We start from the raw sequence: 17468 nt of genomic DNA on the forward strand, positions 1-17468 counted from the left end.
CCCAAGTGCTGAAATTGGCATTTGCCTATTTTCCTGTGAAATACGAGGAAGGATAATACTTGCCAGAGCTAGTATCTTGATTTCAAATACTTCGTAATCCAGCTAGGAGGACTGTTTTTCAATGAATTATGGTATAGTATGGGACAGACTTTAGTAGGCAGTTTGAAGAAAGTGCTGTGGGAGATAGGGAAGGAAGTATGTAATTCTACTTCTGGTGGGTAGGGGATGGCTTCAGAGGAGATATTTGAGTTGAGCCTATAAAGACAAATGGAATTTCTCTAGACTGAGGACATTCCCGTCAAAGGAAATAACACAAACAATAGCCTGAGATAATGAAAGTGCAAGGGGATTTGGAAAGTTGTATAAACTTCTGTGCTAGATGTAGGCTGTGTGAGAAGTGGTAGGAGATGGGATTGTGAAGGTTACCAGGAAGCTGATTGCAAGGGGCTCTGAGATGTCATGCTAAGGAGCACAGCCTTTATCTTGTACACAGTGTAGATTTATGGGAAAAATTTTTAATGTTTTCTCTGTTTTAATATTTTCTTGATAAAAAGTGGAGAGAGTAGTGTAAACCCATAGAGCCATCACCTTGATTTAACAGTTGTTAACATTTCAGAACTATTAGTTTCACATGTATATGTTATTGAACCATTTTAAAATCGTTTACAGACATGATACTTTATCCCTAAATATTTCGGCTTGTATTTGCTAAGGGCTTCTCTTACATAATCACAATGCTAGTATCACATGTAATAAAATTAGTAATAATTCCCTCATATTTAATGTCCAGTCTTGGACAGTTTTTAAAATCTTAGGATGGAAGTTCATGAGAGGGTGAAGGTAACAGCAATAGGATGAAGGGGTGATTGTTGTGGGGAGAAACTAGTATTGACATCAGTTATACAATTATTACAGAAAAGCAAATGAGAAGTGAGGATGTGAAGTAAGCTCATGGAAGCCCTGGAAATGGAATGGAGAAGTGGAATAGGAGTAATGTTTACCAATCCGAAAATAGGGTTTTATCATTGACTGAGAATGGAGTAGCTCAAAATGATTCCAAGGTTTCTAGCTGTAGTGACTGGATTGAAGACTAAGTAGTAAAATAAAATAGAAGCTCAAGGAGGGACACAGGTTCAGTAAGGAGAATGCACCTTTTTTTCTTCTGTTGCGAGTGTAAGGTATATGTAGGCCATTCATACAGAGTTTGCTAGTATGCAGCCAGAGGTTAGAGCTGGAGCTTAGAGATACCAAGGCTGAAGGTTTAGGAGTTATCTGCACATGGATGGTGATTGAACTCATTGGAATGGGTGAGGTTATCCATGAAAAGAGTACAGAGAAGAGAAAATGAGGACGGAACTCTTAGAAACAGCACATAAAAGGGGCTGAAGAGGGTAGCCAGCAAAAAAATTTAAACTAAGAGGAGAGTTACTGGTGATAAGAATTGCTATAGAAGTCAGGGGCTAACGGAGCAGAGAGTGGAGTGGTCAACAGGTTAGTAACTTTGAGGAGTTTCCAAGTTGCCTGAAGACTGAGGAGAAACTCTTTCTTGGCAATTAAGTGATCCGGTCCTTGGTGTCTAATCAGAGAAGTGCCTTGCCCAGAACTCTCTTCTGTCACTAATTTGTCACATGCTTAATTATATTCAGACAGATCAATGGCATGTGGAACTTGTAATAAGAGGGTTTGGGTTATAGCAGGGGTTTTGAATATGTTATGAATGGACTAAAGAGTGCTTTCCAAATACCATAGTCAACTTCAAAATGCTAGCTTTTGAATCTGCCAGCAACAGTAAGGTACATATTTCCTGGTTGAATAATCTTATTTTAATACCATTGCAATAATGCTTTACTAAGTTTTCAACTTTCTCTTCCCTACAGTGAAACAGATTCAGATAGCTCAAGCTCCTCCTCTTCCTCCTCATCTTCCTCCTCATCTTCCTCTTCCTCTCGTGTGTCGTTTCCTCCAGTGCTGTCAGATGGAGAAGATGATTTCCAAGTTGAAAAGGAGAATAAGAATTTTCCCCTTAAAACAAAAGATGAGTTACTTCTTAATGTAAGTACTTAAATTTGTTACTAAACTTAATTTGCATGTTCTAAAATATATTATAGTACTAATATTGATCTCATTTGGCCTGTATCTGCTCCATAAATTTGAAGACTATTCTCAACTTCTTATTGGGCATACTTTTGCCATGCCTTGTTTTTCTTAAGTAAAAGAGAAGATTGATCTGAGTCATTTCTAAGGCTGCTTCGAACTCTAATATTTGATAGTTCGTGCTGAGGCATCAACTTTAGCTTGCTGCTTTCCATTTTTTATCTTCCCTAAAGATTTACAACTTATTTTGAGTCCACAAGTCAGAAAATTTTGCTCAGTAGCAATTGAAATCTTTTGTTTAATTGATTGCATGTAGAGAAGTAGAAAGTGAAATTAGGTGGGGTGAGCTTTGAGGATTCCTATTTACTTGAAGTTTTTGGAGTGTTTTTATTATCATGGTTGGAGAAAACTTACTGTAGAATGGTATTTATTGGCACTTGATAGGTTTGGTTTGTAAAGTTAACTCTTGGGGTTATTTCCTCTTAAACGATAAGCTGTCTCTGGGAAGATGATGGTAGTCTCGTTGAAACCTCATGATCCAAGAGGAAGGTCTTCTTAGAATTTCAGAATATAGGCTATATTGCCACATGTTTATTCTCCCTGGCCTCACATGTAGTTTAGTTGTTATTAATGCTTTTTAAAAATTTAATGATCACTAATTACAATTATTATACAACACTTAAATCAGTGAAATAATTTAATACATGATTTGAAAAAACTTTAAAAGCCTTGACTAATTGGGCACCTTATCACCAATTTCTATCAATAGTATTTCTTTTTCTCTACTTGTAATGAGAAATTTCCTATCTCACTTATGCTTCATGTTTGAAAACGCTTGGATTTGCATGCAACTTCATCATTGATTCATGTTTTCGTGCTACAGACATTGATAGCTCTCGATGGTCTTTTTACACAAAGATTCTTCCAACTTACGATTGTGTTCTGAAAGTATTGAGAGACTTGTTTGGTCTTTTCCCTGCGTTTTGATCACCTTTCTACTTTAATTCTCTCTCAGAGTCTAAAAATCAACAAGTAAAGGATCACGGTACTTTTGTATGTGTATTGTTTCCTTATCTATCTTACTAGATCTGGAATTCTTATCTTGGGAATCCCGTGAAATTTAATGCAAAATCTTAGTCTATTTTTTTAGATATTTTCCTGGATAGAGTGCCCATATTTTCATCAGAAAGTCGAAAAGGGTGCGTTTCCACAGAGAAGCCAAGACCTGTGTTCCTGAGGACTGAGTTCGTATCTGATCTTTGTGCTCTCTTCGTGCCCTGTAGTGTGCTGTACAGGTAACGGGTTCTCAGTCAACAGTAATAAATGATTGTAGGATGAGTGAGTCAAAAGGCATCTTACATTCATTCATTCTGAAACCATTACAGCACACTTGCTACATGCTAGGTGCAGTAAATGAGACCCCTCCGGTTTCTGCTCTCACAGCGTCTAGTGGAGAGAGACAGTCAATAAAGCATAAAGCAGAGGCAAATAAATTTAATTGCTGGAAGTGCTATTGAATTGTGTGAGTGTGGCTCATATCAGAAAAGTACATTTTTGCTGGCAAGGTATGTTAGCTTTTAAAACTTGTAATAGTGGGCTGGTCTGTTCCTTTTTGTGTCAGTTCCGAGGGATCTTTGGGAAGGATGGAGGAGGTAATTATAGTTTTTATTTTTCAATTTTGCATTCTTGACTAGCTGTTCACTTTACTTTATATTTACACGATTAGGGAGTAAATTTATTAGATGTTCCTAGGGCGTTAGACCACTCTGCTGCTAGAGGTAGGTAAAGTAATGGGTTCCTTGGTTTGCCCTAAATCTTTGAGTTCGGCTCTGAAAGAGTATATTAGGACTCCTTCAGGACTTCAATTCTGAAGTTCCAGAGAAGAGAATGACTTGGCCCTGAATACCAACGATGGTATGGCTACAAGGACTCAGTGTCTTTAGGACTCTGCCTCTTTCTTTGTTGCTCAGTAGGTATTTCTCATGGGACTGCCAGTTTGACCACTGAGACTCTTGTATGAAAACCATGGGGAGGACTTGTACGGGTTTACCTGGGGCCTGGCACCCAGGCCTAAACAATTTATTGAGACTAGTGGAATGGGTATTCAGATTGCTTGGGCGTGAATCACCTAGTCACTCGGGTTTGTATGAAGAGTCTGCAGGAAAGTGCGTGCTTGAGAGAAAGCACAAGGATGAGTATGAAGGCAGGAGTGTATAAGAGCCAGTGGACAGAAAGGGGGTTGGGTTTAACAACCCCGTACAGACGCAAGGGGTGAGTTCTCTGGGACAGGAAAGGGAGGCGTATTTCCATTTCAGAAGGGGATGCTGGTTAGTCAGTAAAAGTTGTTATCCTCTCTAGAGGGGAAGAGAGAGATACTTGGAAGCAGTTATCATGTGACTTACGTTGGACTCCTGTGGTTCCGACAGAGACTTTCAAATTAACCTCAAGAGAAGGGGTATTGACTATAAACATACTTGGATAGGAAGGCCACTGGGAACTAAGGTGGCTATTGAGGATGGCCATGCTGCTGCTTTTCTATGCCTCTTGGACAGTCTCATAGTTCTCTGAGTGTCACTTTATTCTTTGTTTACAGGCTCACTTCCTCTGTTTACCTGTAGATTCATCTAGCTTATACCTGAATTTCAGTGACCCTGTCTGTAAATATAGTATCTTCTATTTTCAGCTTCCCCATGAACAGGCTGGTATAACAGGTGTTATATTTCTTTGCTGACTTTTGGGGCATTCCTATTACTTAGCTTAGATTTGTTTTTTCCGGAAAGTGACAAGCCACTCTTCTGAGAAACATCCCCTGTTTGTTAAGACTAGCTCCAGCTGGTCTTGAATGTGTCCTTTTGTTGAGGTCTACTGCAGCGTCGTCTTAGGCAGCAGGGATTGTGTGTGGAGCTGTTTCCTCTGTGAAGTCCATTAATGTAATTTCCACATGAAATTCTGAAGAAAACTAATGAACTATTTTATCCATGTTGTTTTTGCTGGAAGGTATACATAAATAAAATGGACCAAACAATACCACTTTGTGCTGGATGTTTAGAGATCTCTAGAACATAGACATGCCCAATTTAACCTGGTTTTATGTCCCACCTCTTTATAGAGTGTCTTATATTCTAGACCATTTCCTATTGTCACTCAGGCATGCTGAGCTCAATTTTTACCTCCATTTAGTCTGTTTGTCAAGCAGGAATATTGCCCTCCTGGGTCTAGCTTTTTAAATCTTTTCTGTTGTTAAAAAGTTAGATCCTGGAGATCTAACCATTAACTATTGGAAGTCTTTAATTGTAAGTATGTGGGAGCTACAGTGAAGTAACCTCGAGTTTGTTCTTTTAGGTTAACCCCTACAGAGTTGGCAACAATTCCTTGGGATGACAAGATACAGTTATGACTTGATTAAAAAAGGAGTGAGGGGAAAATAAAAAAGAGGGATTGGTCAGTCCTAGAGGCATTGAAAAGGAGAGTAGTCCTAATTGGTTCTTTCCTTAATGTCACAGTTATGTGATATATGACATTAAATTTGATGAAGTGGAATTATTCTTTTAAACAAATACACCTTTCTTTAATGCTGAGAAGCTTTATATATAACCTACACAGTAAATGTAAAGCAGTGAATATATTTCAACTTTGGAACTACGTTAAACCATGTAGGGTTTCTTCAGTGTTTTAGTGAATTGGAAAATTAGATTCTTTTGAAACATTTTCTCAGCTGTTTATGCCCTGAACTCTTCATGCAAATAAATCAGATATAATTAAAATTTTAAAACCATAAAAACGTTTATGGGATTGTGACATTTCAAAGTCTTAATCAGAAATGAATTTTATAAATTAGTGCCCATTGTTTTCTCTTCTGAAAACCTGAAAGGTTTTATATAACTTTAAAAAATGATGGTTACAGTATTTACGGGGATAGAAAATGGATAATAGTCCGATAGGGATAATAACATGCATTTATGCACATAATATAGCATGACCAAGAAAAAAATGTAATGCTTGTAGGCAATTCTTGGTAAATTTACCTTCATAATTTGGAGACTGCCTATATTATATCATAAAACCGCCGCACTTTGTAGTTAGGTTGAGTATGCTGTATTCTCTCTCTGATTCTAGTGGTGCAGACACATATCATAAAACATCCTAACATGAGGATATGGAAATATCTGGACCACCTCAAAGGGTCAGAAGTTATAGTGGATTATTTTATATCTTTTTGATCTCCCACCATTTATGAGATTGTGTTGCACCTTGGCCTGCACTTAATCATCTTCGACTGAATCTGTTATTTTCAAAGTCTAACTTGGTTTATAAGTTTTGTCCTAAATGTGGGCCTCTTTCAACGTCAGCTTTTTATGACTCTAGATATATTTGGAACCATTACATTGTATCTTAGAATACTGATGGCACTTATTAACATTCTTCTCAAAATGCCTCATATTTAGGAAATGGCTTATGTACTTGAAAGGAGATATTTTTTCGTTAATACTCAGTACTCTTCAAATAGTGCTCAGATTTTTTGAAAAAGTTAAAATTTTGTGCTTCATAGTACAAAGTTATTTCAGTAAAGCTTATATCAAGCATGAATGATTCCTTAAACTTTGAATAAATACTGTTTTATTCAGCAGAGTCTCCATATATGTCCTGTGTGTGTGTGTGTGTATATATATAAGATTATTATTACACAGAAACAGTCTATTTATTAGACTGCTTCATTCCCCAGTAGATTTTAATAAGTGAGTTCTGATTGCTTTAGAGGATAAAGACAAACATCTGTTGAAGAGGATCTAGCTAGAGAGAGAACATCCATACTTATGCTGAAAGCACCAGAGAATTATGGATTGAGTGCTGTGTGAAGGGGACTGGGCATAAGAAGCCGTAGGATTGAGTGGCAGGGAGATAACTTGCACTGGTCAAGGAAGGCATCATGGCTGGAACTTAGATTGAAAGATGGGTAGGAGATATATGGAAAGGTGGCAGGTGAGAATGTCAACTTTCCCCAGGAAAGAACCAAATCTGTTGCGTGACAGTCGTATTCCTAGTGTTGGTTCCGTAGTACAGGCTCAGGGAATGTTTGTTTATTCATTCACTCACTCGTGTAGCATCCATACAGCTAATGTTGTCAGTTCTAAGATGGACACTTTTTTCACCCTTTAACATTTCTGAGAAGTTGGAACTAATAATTTATGGCATTTTGCAATTGTTCGTGGTGCTTTTATCTTCATGATATATAAAATCATTGTCTTAGATTTGATGAAGAATGGATTCCTCAGTTAACATAAAAGATAATACTTACATCATATTCATCGTTGCAGGTTTTTTCTTATTGACATGGATTATAATTTTATTTTACTTTTATATTTGTGAGTCACCTTTTGAAGGTATTCGTATGAACTTTGTTTCTGTGACAGTAATTTTAGAGAAAAACAGGATGAGAACATTGTATCAGTTAAAGAAAAAATATGAAGACACTTCAAAGAAGCGTTGACTTTTATTTTTTAGGTGAAAATAGTTAGTGGGCTAGGCTGAATCTAAGTTTAGTGTCGTATACAATAAAGTAATTAATAAGGGCCATTAATGCTTATTGGTGATAGCTGAAGAAGTAGCTGAGTTCAGTGGAACGTTGTAAAAGTACTTCCCCTGGAGAAGTTGATGAATTAGTCTAAGTGTTATATGTGGTCATAGTTGACACACAGTCTGCAGACCTAATTCATTCTTTTTTCCAATATGTTTTGCCAGCTGTAGGGAAAATAAAGTTTCCAATCATGGCTCTCAGTACTCCAGGGATTGGATCCTACTTTCCAACCATATCTGAACAGTGAAGGCTCAACTAATAGCATCAGGTAATTGGCTGCCATATGCATGTCCTCTGTTCTTGGGTAATATGAGAAAAGTGGTCAGATAATTTCATTCCACTTTCCTCACTTCGTAAAATTCTCCTAGCATCAAAAATGATTAGTTGCCATTTGGAATGTTTGATTCCTTTTCCACCACCCTCTGTTGCTTTTTTTCTATACTTGTGAGTGAAAACCCAAATCAAGGTTCTTTAGATAATTTTGCCTCAGAAGATCATCAAATTACTGATTTTTTTTTTCTTGTCCAATAATAAGCTTCAAAGAGCTAGGAAAGTCAAGGTCATTGTAAAATAAGAATATCACCTTCTCAGAGGGCTGTTTTTAACCCATTAGCTCCTTCCATTTTTGTGCTGGAAGTCTTAGGGACCCATTTTTGACTGGTGTAACTCCGGTTTAATTTTTAATAGGGTGAACTTTTAATGTTCTGTGCTACTCATCTGATTATTTTGCTTAACGGAGCCACCTTGTAGGTCATGCCAATGTTTGAGCATCAGAATATGATAATATCCTTATAACACAGGGAATGATTGCTCTTTGGTGGATATTTCAGAAGTGCAGTTAGCACCTTGTATTTCTTTAATGCCATAGCTGTGAGTATCTGTTATCCAGAATCATAGTAATTTTGTTTGATTCTAATATGTAATTTCTGTATTAATGCACTGTCTTTTTGATTACATGCGGTTAAAATATTTTTTAAGTTGTATTGTTAGCTATTTGTACGAACTATTCAGAACTTTTGCTTAGTTTCCTCACTATTTATAAATAAGACAATTGATACCCAGAAAGAAGGCGAGTTGCCTGAGGTAAAATAAGTGGGGAGGAGCAGATTTAGAGCTAGTAACAGGTAGGTTCCAGCCTGCTGTATCTTTAGTACTTCTGGAGACGTGCGTAGCAACGTCGCAATTTGGTCATTTGAGCTTCCTGACTCTGGTTTCTGAATACTGTAGCATATTTTGTTGTGGTAAATGATGCTTGTATCATCTAATGTAAGCTTTCTTAAATTGTTTGCTTGGACCATATTGCCTTTCAATAAAGCCCTTGACTTGGAACTGTAGGGTGTGTAGGAAATAAATGGTTGAATTTCTTTAGTATGTTGAATTTTAGTTATTCATTTGCCAAATGCTGTGATGTGTCTGCGGATTTTTATTTCCATGTGGCCTTTTCTTTTGCTGATGGTATGAATGAAATATTTTTCTTCCTTTCCTTGCCTACTCTTTGTTACTAGATATAGAAATTTTGAATAAATATGTCCAGAAAAACTATTTTTACTCTTCTTTTGATTTTGAGTCACTAAACATAATATTAATTTTATTTAAATGATGATATAGATCTTTATCTCTGGTTGCAGAGACTGTACCTCCAAAACAGGTTTTTAGTTTCTTTTTAATTTTGGGAAATAATAATGATGAAAATATAGATTTATCACAGTCTTCATTTCCCAAGTGGAGTATTAAGGTTGGCATTAAGACTTCATAGTAATATGGTGCATGCTGTTATAATTTGATCTTAAAATTATACCTGTATTAATGGCTGACAGTAGGTTAGTGCTGTTAATACCTGGGTATATGTTTTGTAACGGAGGGCTCTGTGGCTCTGTGGGAATATAAAGCAGTGCCGTCTGGTAGATCTTCCTGCAGTGATAGAAATGTTCTGTATCCGTGCTGTCTTAATACCGTGGTTATTCAGGACTTGAAATGTGGCTAGTGCAACTAAAGGCTGCATTTAAATTTTGTTTAATTTTAACTAATTAAACTTAAATAACCAAATGTAGTTAGTGTCTAGGACTGGAAAAGCAGAGTAAAAGGAATCTTTCCTACTCACTCGTCCATCTTTCCTTGCGGGCTGTAGGGTAACCCATGCTCCTGCTTTAATCTTCCTAACCTGCAGTAAATAGCCTTCTTGTCTTTTATTTTCAGTACACTTGACTTTTGCTCATTATGTAGTGAAGGTCTTTCTATCCCAGGTTTCCCTCATCACCTCTCCTTGCCATTTTTAAGGTTGTCAGTTTGCTTTTACTTCTGACTCTTTATGTCCTATGTGCACTGTCAAAATGGTAGTAGCCTTCAGTATGTGTTCTGGCCTTTTTTTCCCCTTAGTGGAGTGTGTCTTTCTTGTCTTTTCTGTCACACATACACATCCTTTCCTTACTCATGGAAAAGCAAAGTGATTGATTTTTATTTCCTTCAAGGAGAATATGAGACTGAGCAGATTAATTCATTATCTTTCTGGGGGCAGCTGCTGCGTTATCAGGGAGCGAAGTGTTAATCTAAGAATTGTAATCGTGTTTGCTGCTGCAAACCTGAGGTATCTACACATCAATCCTGGGCAGCGAAACTTCCTTGGAAGCCTGCCTTTTTTACTTCCTTTTTGAGAAGATTGAGTTGAAGTCCTTTTCATTCCCTGAGGTTTCTTTTGAATTCTAGGAATTATGTTTCCATTATCTGATTTTTGCTCTGCCTGAAAAAGACTGTGACCTCTTCTGAGATTTTTTGTTTAGCTTGGACTGATCAGATAAGTCAGTTCATTTAATAAATGTCTACTAAGCCCCTACTGTGTGCTAGTCATTGTTCCAGTGCTGTAGGGATGAGCAAGGCAGACTAGGTCCTAGTTACTGTTGGATTTATTGTCTAGCTAGGGAAATGGACTTTGAAGCAAGTAAGCAAATAGGATTTTAGATAGTAATGTGTTTACAAGAAAGAAAAGCAGCCTGGCAGTTTGGTAAAGGGTGACTAGGCTCGATGGTGGTCCAGTACTTTAGAAGTTAGGGAAGAGAAAGTAACATTTGACATCCAGACATCAAGACAACATCTTATATTGTCTGGTCTGGCATGGCAATCGAAGGGACTTTCCCTTTGAACCTCCTAAAGCTCTGCCTCTCTGCCAAAAATCTTCATGGAAGGCACATCCCTTGGGTGAGTTCTTGTTGAGGATCTTTGGGAGATTTTTTCCCCCTTTGTTCCTCTTGCTAGCATGCTCATTTAAAAGGAACAAATAAGTCTTTTCTCCTTTGATTCAGTCCCCAAAATGTGTGCCATTTTCAAAGCAAATACACTGCTTGACTTAACTGGGCTTTCAAAGGCAAACTCTGTAACAGGCTCTTAACCTGGAGTTGTACTAGGCTGGTTTCACTACTGATCTCAGCCTGGAGTTGTGCTAGGCTGATTTCACTTATCTCTTTATGAGATTTTGTACAATATTTAATTCTTTACATACCTTTTATGTTCTGCAGAGTATTTGGAATAGAGATTTCATGCACATCACTTTTATAGGTAGGTCTGTTACTCTCAAGAAGCAATTTAATGCCTTCATTGGCCTCTTTTAGGAATACTCAGAAAACTAACTGTCCGTTCCTGTGTTACAAGGTACTGGGGTTGCAGAACTGGAGTTAGAAATATGGTGGTGATCACAGATAACAGTGTCTCTGTCTGTTTTTTCCCCTAAGTTTGGTTCTTCATGAAATCAGGCATCCTTCCCATTTGTACGCAAAACTTCATTCTGTTAATACATAGGTGGAAAGCAGGGTAGCAATAGGAATTAAGGGAGCCTGCCAGATTCTGTTTTTGACCGCAAGTATAAGACCCGGCCTCACTACAAATAAGTTGGCTTTGTGTACCTTCCCTTGTCTTCCTCATGCTGGATGTCTCGTAGGCATCAGAGAACATCAGGACTTCATCAGACCCTATAGACGGACCTGCTTAACCTATAGTAAAAATTGTGTTGTAATGATCTCGGAAGATGATGGAAAGGCATTTGATAAAGTCCAACAGTCATTTCTGATTTTAAAAAACCACACAAATAAGAATAGATGGATACTTTATCAACCTAATTATTAAAAAGAAATTCCAATCAAAATGCATCATTATGCTTAACATTTGAAACATTCCAAATAAAGAGTCAGACATCATGCCCACTATCATCACAATTGCTTGACACTTCATATTCTGGAAATACCAACCAATGTCATTTGAAAAGTAAAAAATATGTTGTACTGATATTGAAAAGGAGGAGGAGGACTTATTTTTTTTTCCCCCTCCGTACCCTCCCCCCACCCCCCCTTTTCCCTGGTAACCACCAATCAGATCTCCTTCTCAATATACTAATTTCCACCTATGAGTGGAGTCATATAGAGTTCGTCTTTCTCTGACTGACTTATTTCGCTTAACATAATACCCTCGAGGTCCATCCACATTGTTGTGAATGGGCCAATTTCGTCTTTTTTTATGGCTGAGTAGTATTCCATTGTGTATATATACCACATCTTCTTTATCCAATCATTAGTTTCTGGGCATGTAGGCTGGTTCCACGTCTTGGCTATTGTAAATAATGCTGCAATGAACATAGGGGTGCAACGGACTCTTGAGATATCTGATATCAGGTTCTTAGGATAGATACCCAGTAATGGGATGGCTGGGTCATAGGGTATTTCTATTTTTAACTTTTTGAGAAATCTCCATACTGTTTTCCATAGTGGCTGTACCAGTTTGCATTCCCACCAAGGGGAGGACTTATTTTTTGAAAATATGATAGAGTGAATACACAAGAAAATCACTAGACATAAATTTCAGCACGATATTTTCTGTGTTCAAACAATTCTCTATAGAGAGTCTTTTTGTAATAGCAATAGAAGATATTAAATAACTAGGAATTTATAATAGCAAATAAAATATAAACTAGCTTCAAATAAGCCTGAGGATTATGTGGGACCTATAAGAAGATGACTATAATTAAATAGGATTTTAATCAGTACTAAAAACACTAATATGACAAAATAGTTTTAGAGTTTATCTAGTAAAATAAATGTGTGAGAGTAGCTAGAAAAATTCCAAGGGGAAAATATTGATTGAGTGGAGGGGAACTAGCCCTTATTCCCAAATATGAAAACATTACAAAAGGCACAGTTGTTAAAATAGTTTAGTATTCACACTGAAACAATAGAACTGAGCAGAAATTTCCCCAAATACATAAGTACATTTAGTGTATGTTAAAATTTGTTTTTCAAACCAGCAAGGGAGAAGATGAATTATTCTACAGCCTGTGGGATAACAGCTAGTAATTTGGATAAAGAAAACCAATCTCTCCCTTGCTTTTTATACAAGAAAAAAATCGCAAATTGACCACATATGCAAATTTTAAAAATAAAAATAGAGAAGCAACGAAAATAACAGGGAATTTTAAAAATGATCTTGGTATGGGGAAGGTCTTTCTAAATGTGACACACATTTCAAACGCCAAAAGAAAGAAGAGATTGATATAGTTGGACTACATAAAAATTAAAATGGCAAAGTTCCTTAAACAGTGAAAATGCTAAAAAACGTGCTGGGAGGTAAGGAAGTAGATGTTTGCTACGTATTTGATAAGGGGAAAATGTTCTTAAAAACTCAAAGTTCTCATATAAATTAATAAAATGATAAACCCTCCAGAAGAAAAATGTGTAAAATATACAAATAATTCATAAACACATTCAGATAGCCAGGAGACTTGAATGGATGCCCAGTCTTCCTGATTAATGAAGAAATTCAAATTAAAGCAGGATACTGCTTTAGACCTGTTAGATTGGCAAAGATTTAAAATTTGCTTCTCATTGATGGCAAAGATTTAGGAAAATCTCTCATACATTGTTTGTGGAAGTATAATTGATATAACCTTCTTGAAAGGAAATTTAGCAGTATCTGTCAAAATTAAAAATGGTCACACATTTGGATCTAGCAGTTTCACTTAGAAGAATTTATCACAGGAGTTACACAAATATATATGTAAAAGAATGTTTTTGTGTCATTGTGTGTAATGGTAAAAGAGGCAGGTACCATAAGAGTTTTAAATAAAATTAGATATTTATGTTTTGACGTAGAAAGATGTGCAAGATGTGATAGGTGAAAAGATAACTTGCATTCCAATATGGATATTTTATTTAAGTAAAACATTTTAAATTTTAGGAATGTAAGGTTTATATCTGCATAGTAAATTTATTTGAAAGAGACTGTTGGCAACAGCTGTCTATGGAGAGGAATTGGGAGGTTGAAAGGAGTAGATTAGGGGAATTTTGCTTTTTATTTTGTATCCCTCTGTACTACTTGAGTTTTAAGAAGACACAAGAAATGGAAAGATATTCCATGCTCATGGATAGGAAGAATTAACGTAGTTAAAATGTCCATACTTCCTAAAGCAGTCTACAGGTTCAGTGGAATCCCTATCAAAGTCCCAAAAACATTTTTCACAGAAATAGAACAAAGAATCCTAAAGTTTATATGGAAGAACAAAAAACCTCAAATAGCTGAAGCAATGCTGAGAAGAAAGAACAAAGCTGGAGGTATCATACTCCCTGATTTCAAAATATACTGCAAAGCTACACTAATCAAAACAGCATGTTACTGGTGCAAAAATGGACACACAGATCAATGGAACAGAATCAAGAGCCCAGAAATAAATCCATACATCTATGGACAGCTAATTTTTGACAAAGGAGCCAAGAACACAATGGAGAAAGGAAAGTGTCCTCAGTAAATTGTTGTGGGGAAACTGGACACTGACGTGCAAAAAATGAAAGTAGACTCTTATCTTACACTATACACAAAAATTAACTTAAAATGGATTAAAGACTTGAATGTAAGACCTGAAACTATAAAGCTCTTAGAAGGAAACATAAATGGTATGCTCTTTGACATCAGTCTTAGCAGTATCCTTTTGGATGTCATGTCTCCTCAGGCAGGGGAAACAAAAGAAGAAATAAACAAGTGGGACTACAACAAACTAAAAAGCTTCTGTACAGCAAAGAAAACCATCAACAAAATGAAAAGACAGCCTATGAATTGGGAGAAGATATTTTCAAACCATATATCTCAGAAAGGGTTAATATCCAAAATACAAAAAAAAAAACCCTTACAACTCAACAACAAAGAAACAGCCCAATTGGGCAGAAGATCCAAACAGACATTTTTCCAAAGAAGATGTACAGATAGCCAGCAGGCACATGAAAAGATGTTCAACATCACTAATTATTAGAGAAATGCAAATGAAAAGTACAATGAGATATCACCTCACACCCATCAGAATGGCTATAATTACCAAGACAAGAAATAACAAGTGTTGGAGACATGTGGAGAGAAGGGAACCCTCATACACTGCTGGTGGGAATGTAAACTGGTGCAGCCACTATGGAAAACAGTACAGATTTCTTGAAAAGTTAAGAATGGAACTACAGTGTGATCCAGCTATTCCACTTCTGGATGTTTATCCAAAGAACATGAAAACACTAATTTGAAAAGATCCTTCCCCGCCATGTTCATTGCAGCATTATTCACAATAACCAAGACTGGGAAGCAGGCTGTCTGCCCATCAAGGGACGGATGGATAAGGAAGATGTGATACACACACACAGACACACACAACACGAGACACACAGACACACACAATGGAATACTACTCAGCCGTAAAAAAGATGAAATCTTGCCATTTGCAACAACACTGGATGGATTTGAGGGCATTATGCTAAGCAAAATAAGTCAAAGGGAGAAAGCCAAATACCATATTATTTCACTCATGAGGAAGATAAAAACAACAACAACAAATAAACATACACACAGAATAGATTGGTGGTTACCAAAGAGGAAAGGGGAGGGAAGAGGGCAAAAGGGGTAAAAGGGCGCATGTGTAGGTGATGGATGGCAATTAAACTTGGGGTGGTAAACATGATGTAGTTGGGGCAGCCTGGTGGTGTAGTGCTTAAGTTCACGTGCTCCGCTTTGGCTGCCCAGGGTACAGATCCTGGGCTTGGACCTACACAATGCTCATGAAGCCGTGCTGTAGCTGCATCCCACATAGAAGAAGTAGAAGGACTTACAACTGGGATATACAACCATGTATGGGGCTTTGGGGAGAAGGAAAAAAAAGGAAGATTGGCAACAGATGTTAGCTCAGGGCCAATCTTCCTCACCAAAAAAAACCAAACACACCCACGATATAGTCTACATCGAAATTGAAATATGATGTACACCTGAAATTTATATAATGTTATAAGGAAGTGTTACCTCAGAAATTAATTAAACTAAAAAAATAAAAACAGGAATATGCGTTGTTTTTAGACTTTAAAGTTAAAAAAAGTCAAAACAGTATCAGAGTTTAGATTTGTGCTGAAACATAATTATATTGCCTGGGCCTTTATTCTTTCTAATAGAACATGCAGAACAGAGAGCCTTTCATTTTGTGGTCAAATAGCATTTGTTTATTTGAGAATAACATTGATTTTGTGTCCCAAGTGTTGATGGCATGTGGTCTGCCCTCCTACCCAGTTCAGAAGTTTTTATCAAAGATCTAACAGCACTTCCTCTTTTGGAGACTTACCTACCCTTTCTTCTATCTGTGCACTCCTGACTTCATTTAACCAGTGGGGTTTATAACAGTCCAAAAGTAATGAAAGCTTTTCCTCTAGATCTTACCTTAATTTGGTTAGGCAAGGGGGCAGATCTGACGGCCACTATACTTCTGTATTAGAAAATGCCATTTGCCACTTAGAAGAGGTGCCACTCCCAGAACCAAAATCAGTGTGAGACCCATATCACAATTGCCCTCTAAAATGTTATTCAAACCCTCCTGCCTGCAGTCCACGCCATTGTAGTGCTCCACTCTTACGGTTCACAGGGTGTGGGGTTTCTTTAGCTAAGAACTGCCTAAACAAGGCTGTTCCACATTACGTGTTCTTTACCAGTTTCTTTTAACAACTGAACTCCCTTCTCTATTCTGATACACACTGGACTACTTTCAAACAATAGTCTTGCCAAGAAGAGGCTTTCTGAATTTAATATGATAAAATGACAAGTGGTTGTCCTCTCCCTAAAAGTACCCAGAAAAATTCTGACATATAAAACATCCTCATTTCCTCCAACGCCAGCCAGACTAACCATCCAGAGGTAAGTCTTCTGCCTTGAGCTGGTTGAAACCCTTAGTGCGGCACTTCCTAAATAATTCTTGATGGGAAAATAGCGTCTCCCAGAAGCAAGTTATACTTTAACTCTGGTTAAATGATTTTGTTAAAAACCTTGATTACGTCTCTATAGAGAAAAATGATTACCCATGATAATTTATCTGCAGGACACTGCATATTTAGATTTTCTCTTTGCCAATATTTCTCCAAAAAATTATCTTTCTCCTCCCAAACTAACTCCTAATATGCTGTCAGTAGGCTCTTTGCACTTTCAAGCCTTCTTAAGGAAAAACTTCCTTCTCAGAGTTAATAATGATGTTCTGGCAAAGGTCAAGAATAGAAAGCTGTTTATTTAATTTAAAACCTAAGATCAGTTTTATTCTTAGATTTCTCTTCAACTTCAGCTCTACTTCAATATCTAGTTTCTATAGCAACTGAGATACAGTTAGCAGCTGGGTCAGAAAAGAGAAATCTGTAGATGTAAAAAATTTAGTTTTTAAACTTGCGAGGGAAGATACCAGGCAACACCTTCACAGCTTTTCTAGGCTGAAGCCTACATTCTGTTTCCAGGAATTCTGTATTTTTTCTGAACAGGCCAGACG

At 37.0% G+C, this 17468-nt stretch overlaps 1 protein-coding gene across 5 annotated transcripts in view; it reads left to right on the plus strand.

Moving 5' to 3' along the window:
* Positions 1-17468, plus strand: part of NAF1 (nuclear assembly factor 1 ribonucleoprotein) — a 63055-nt gene that overhangs the window by 20460 nt on the left and 25127 nt on the right. For all 5 annotated transcript variants that reach the window (XM_070608547.1, XM_070608541.1, XM_070608550.1 and 2 more), the window contains one exon: positions 1878-2052. In XM_070608547.1, coding sequence (XP_070464648.1) covers positions 1878-2052 — 175 coding nt within the window. The remainder of the gene's footprint in view (positions 1-1877; positions 2053-17468) is intronic.

Source organism: Equus przewalskii, chromosome 2, assembly GCF_037783145.1.
Source record: "Equus przewalskii isolate Varuska chromosome 2, EquPr2, whole genome shotgun sequence".
NCBI lineage: Eukaryota > Metazoa > Chordata > Mammalia > Perissodactyla > Equidae > Equus > Equus przewalskii.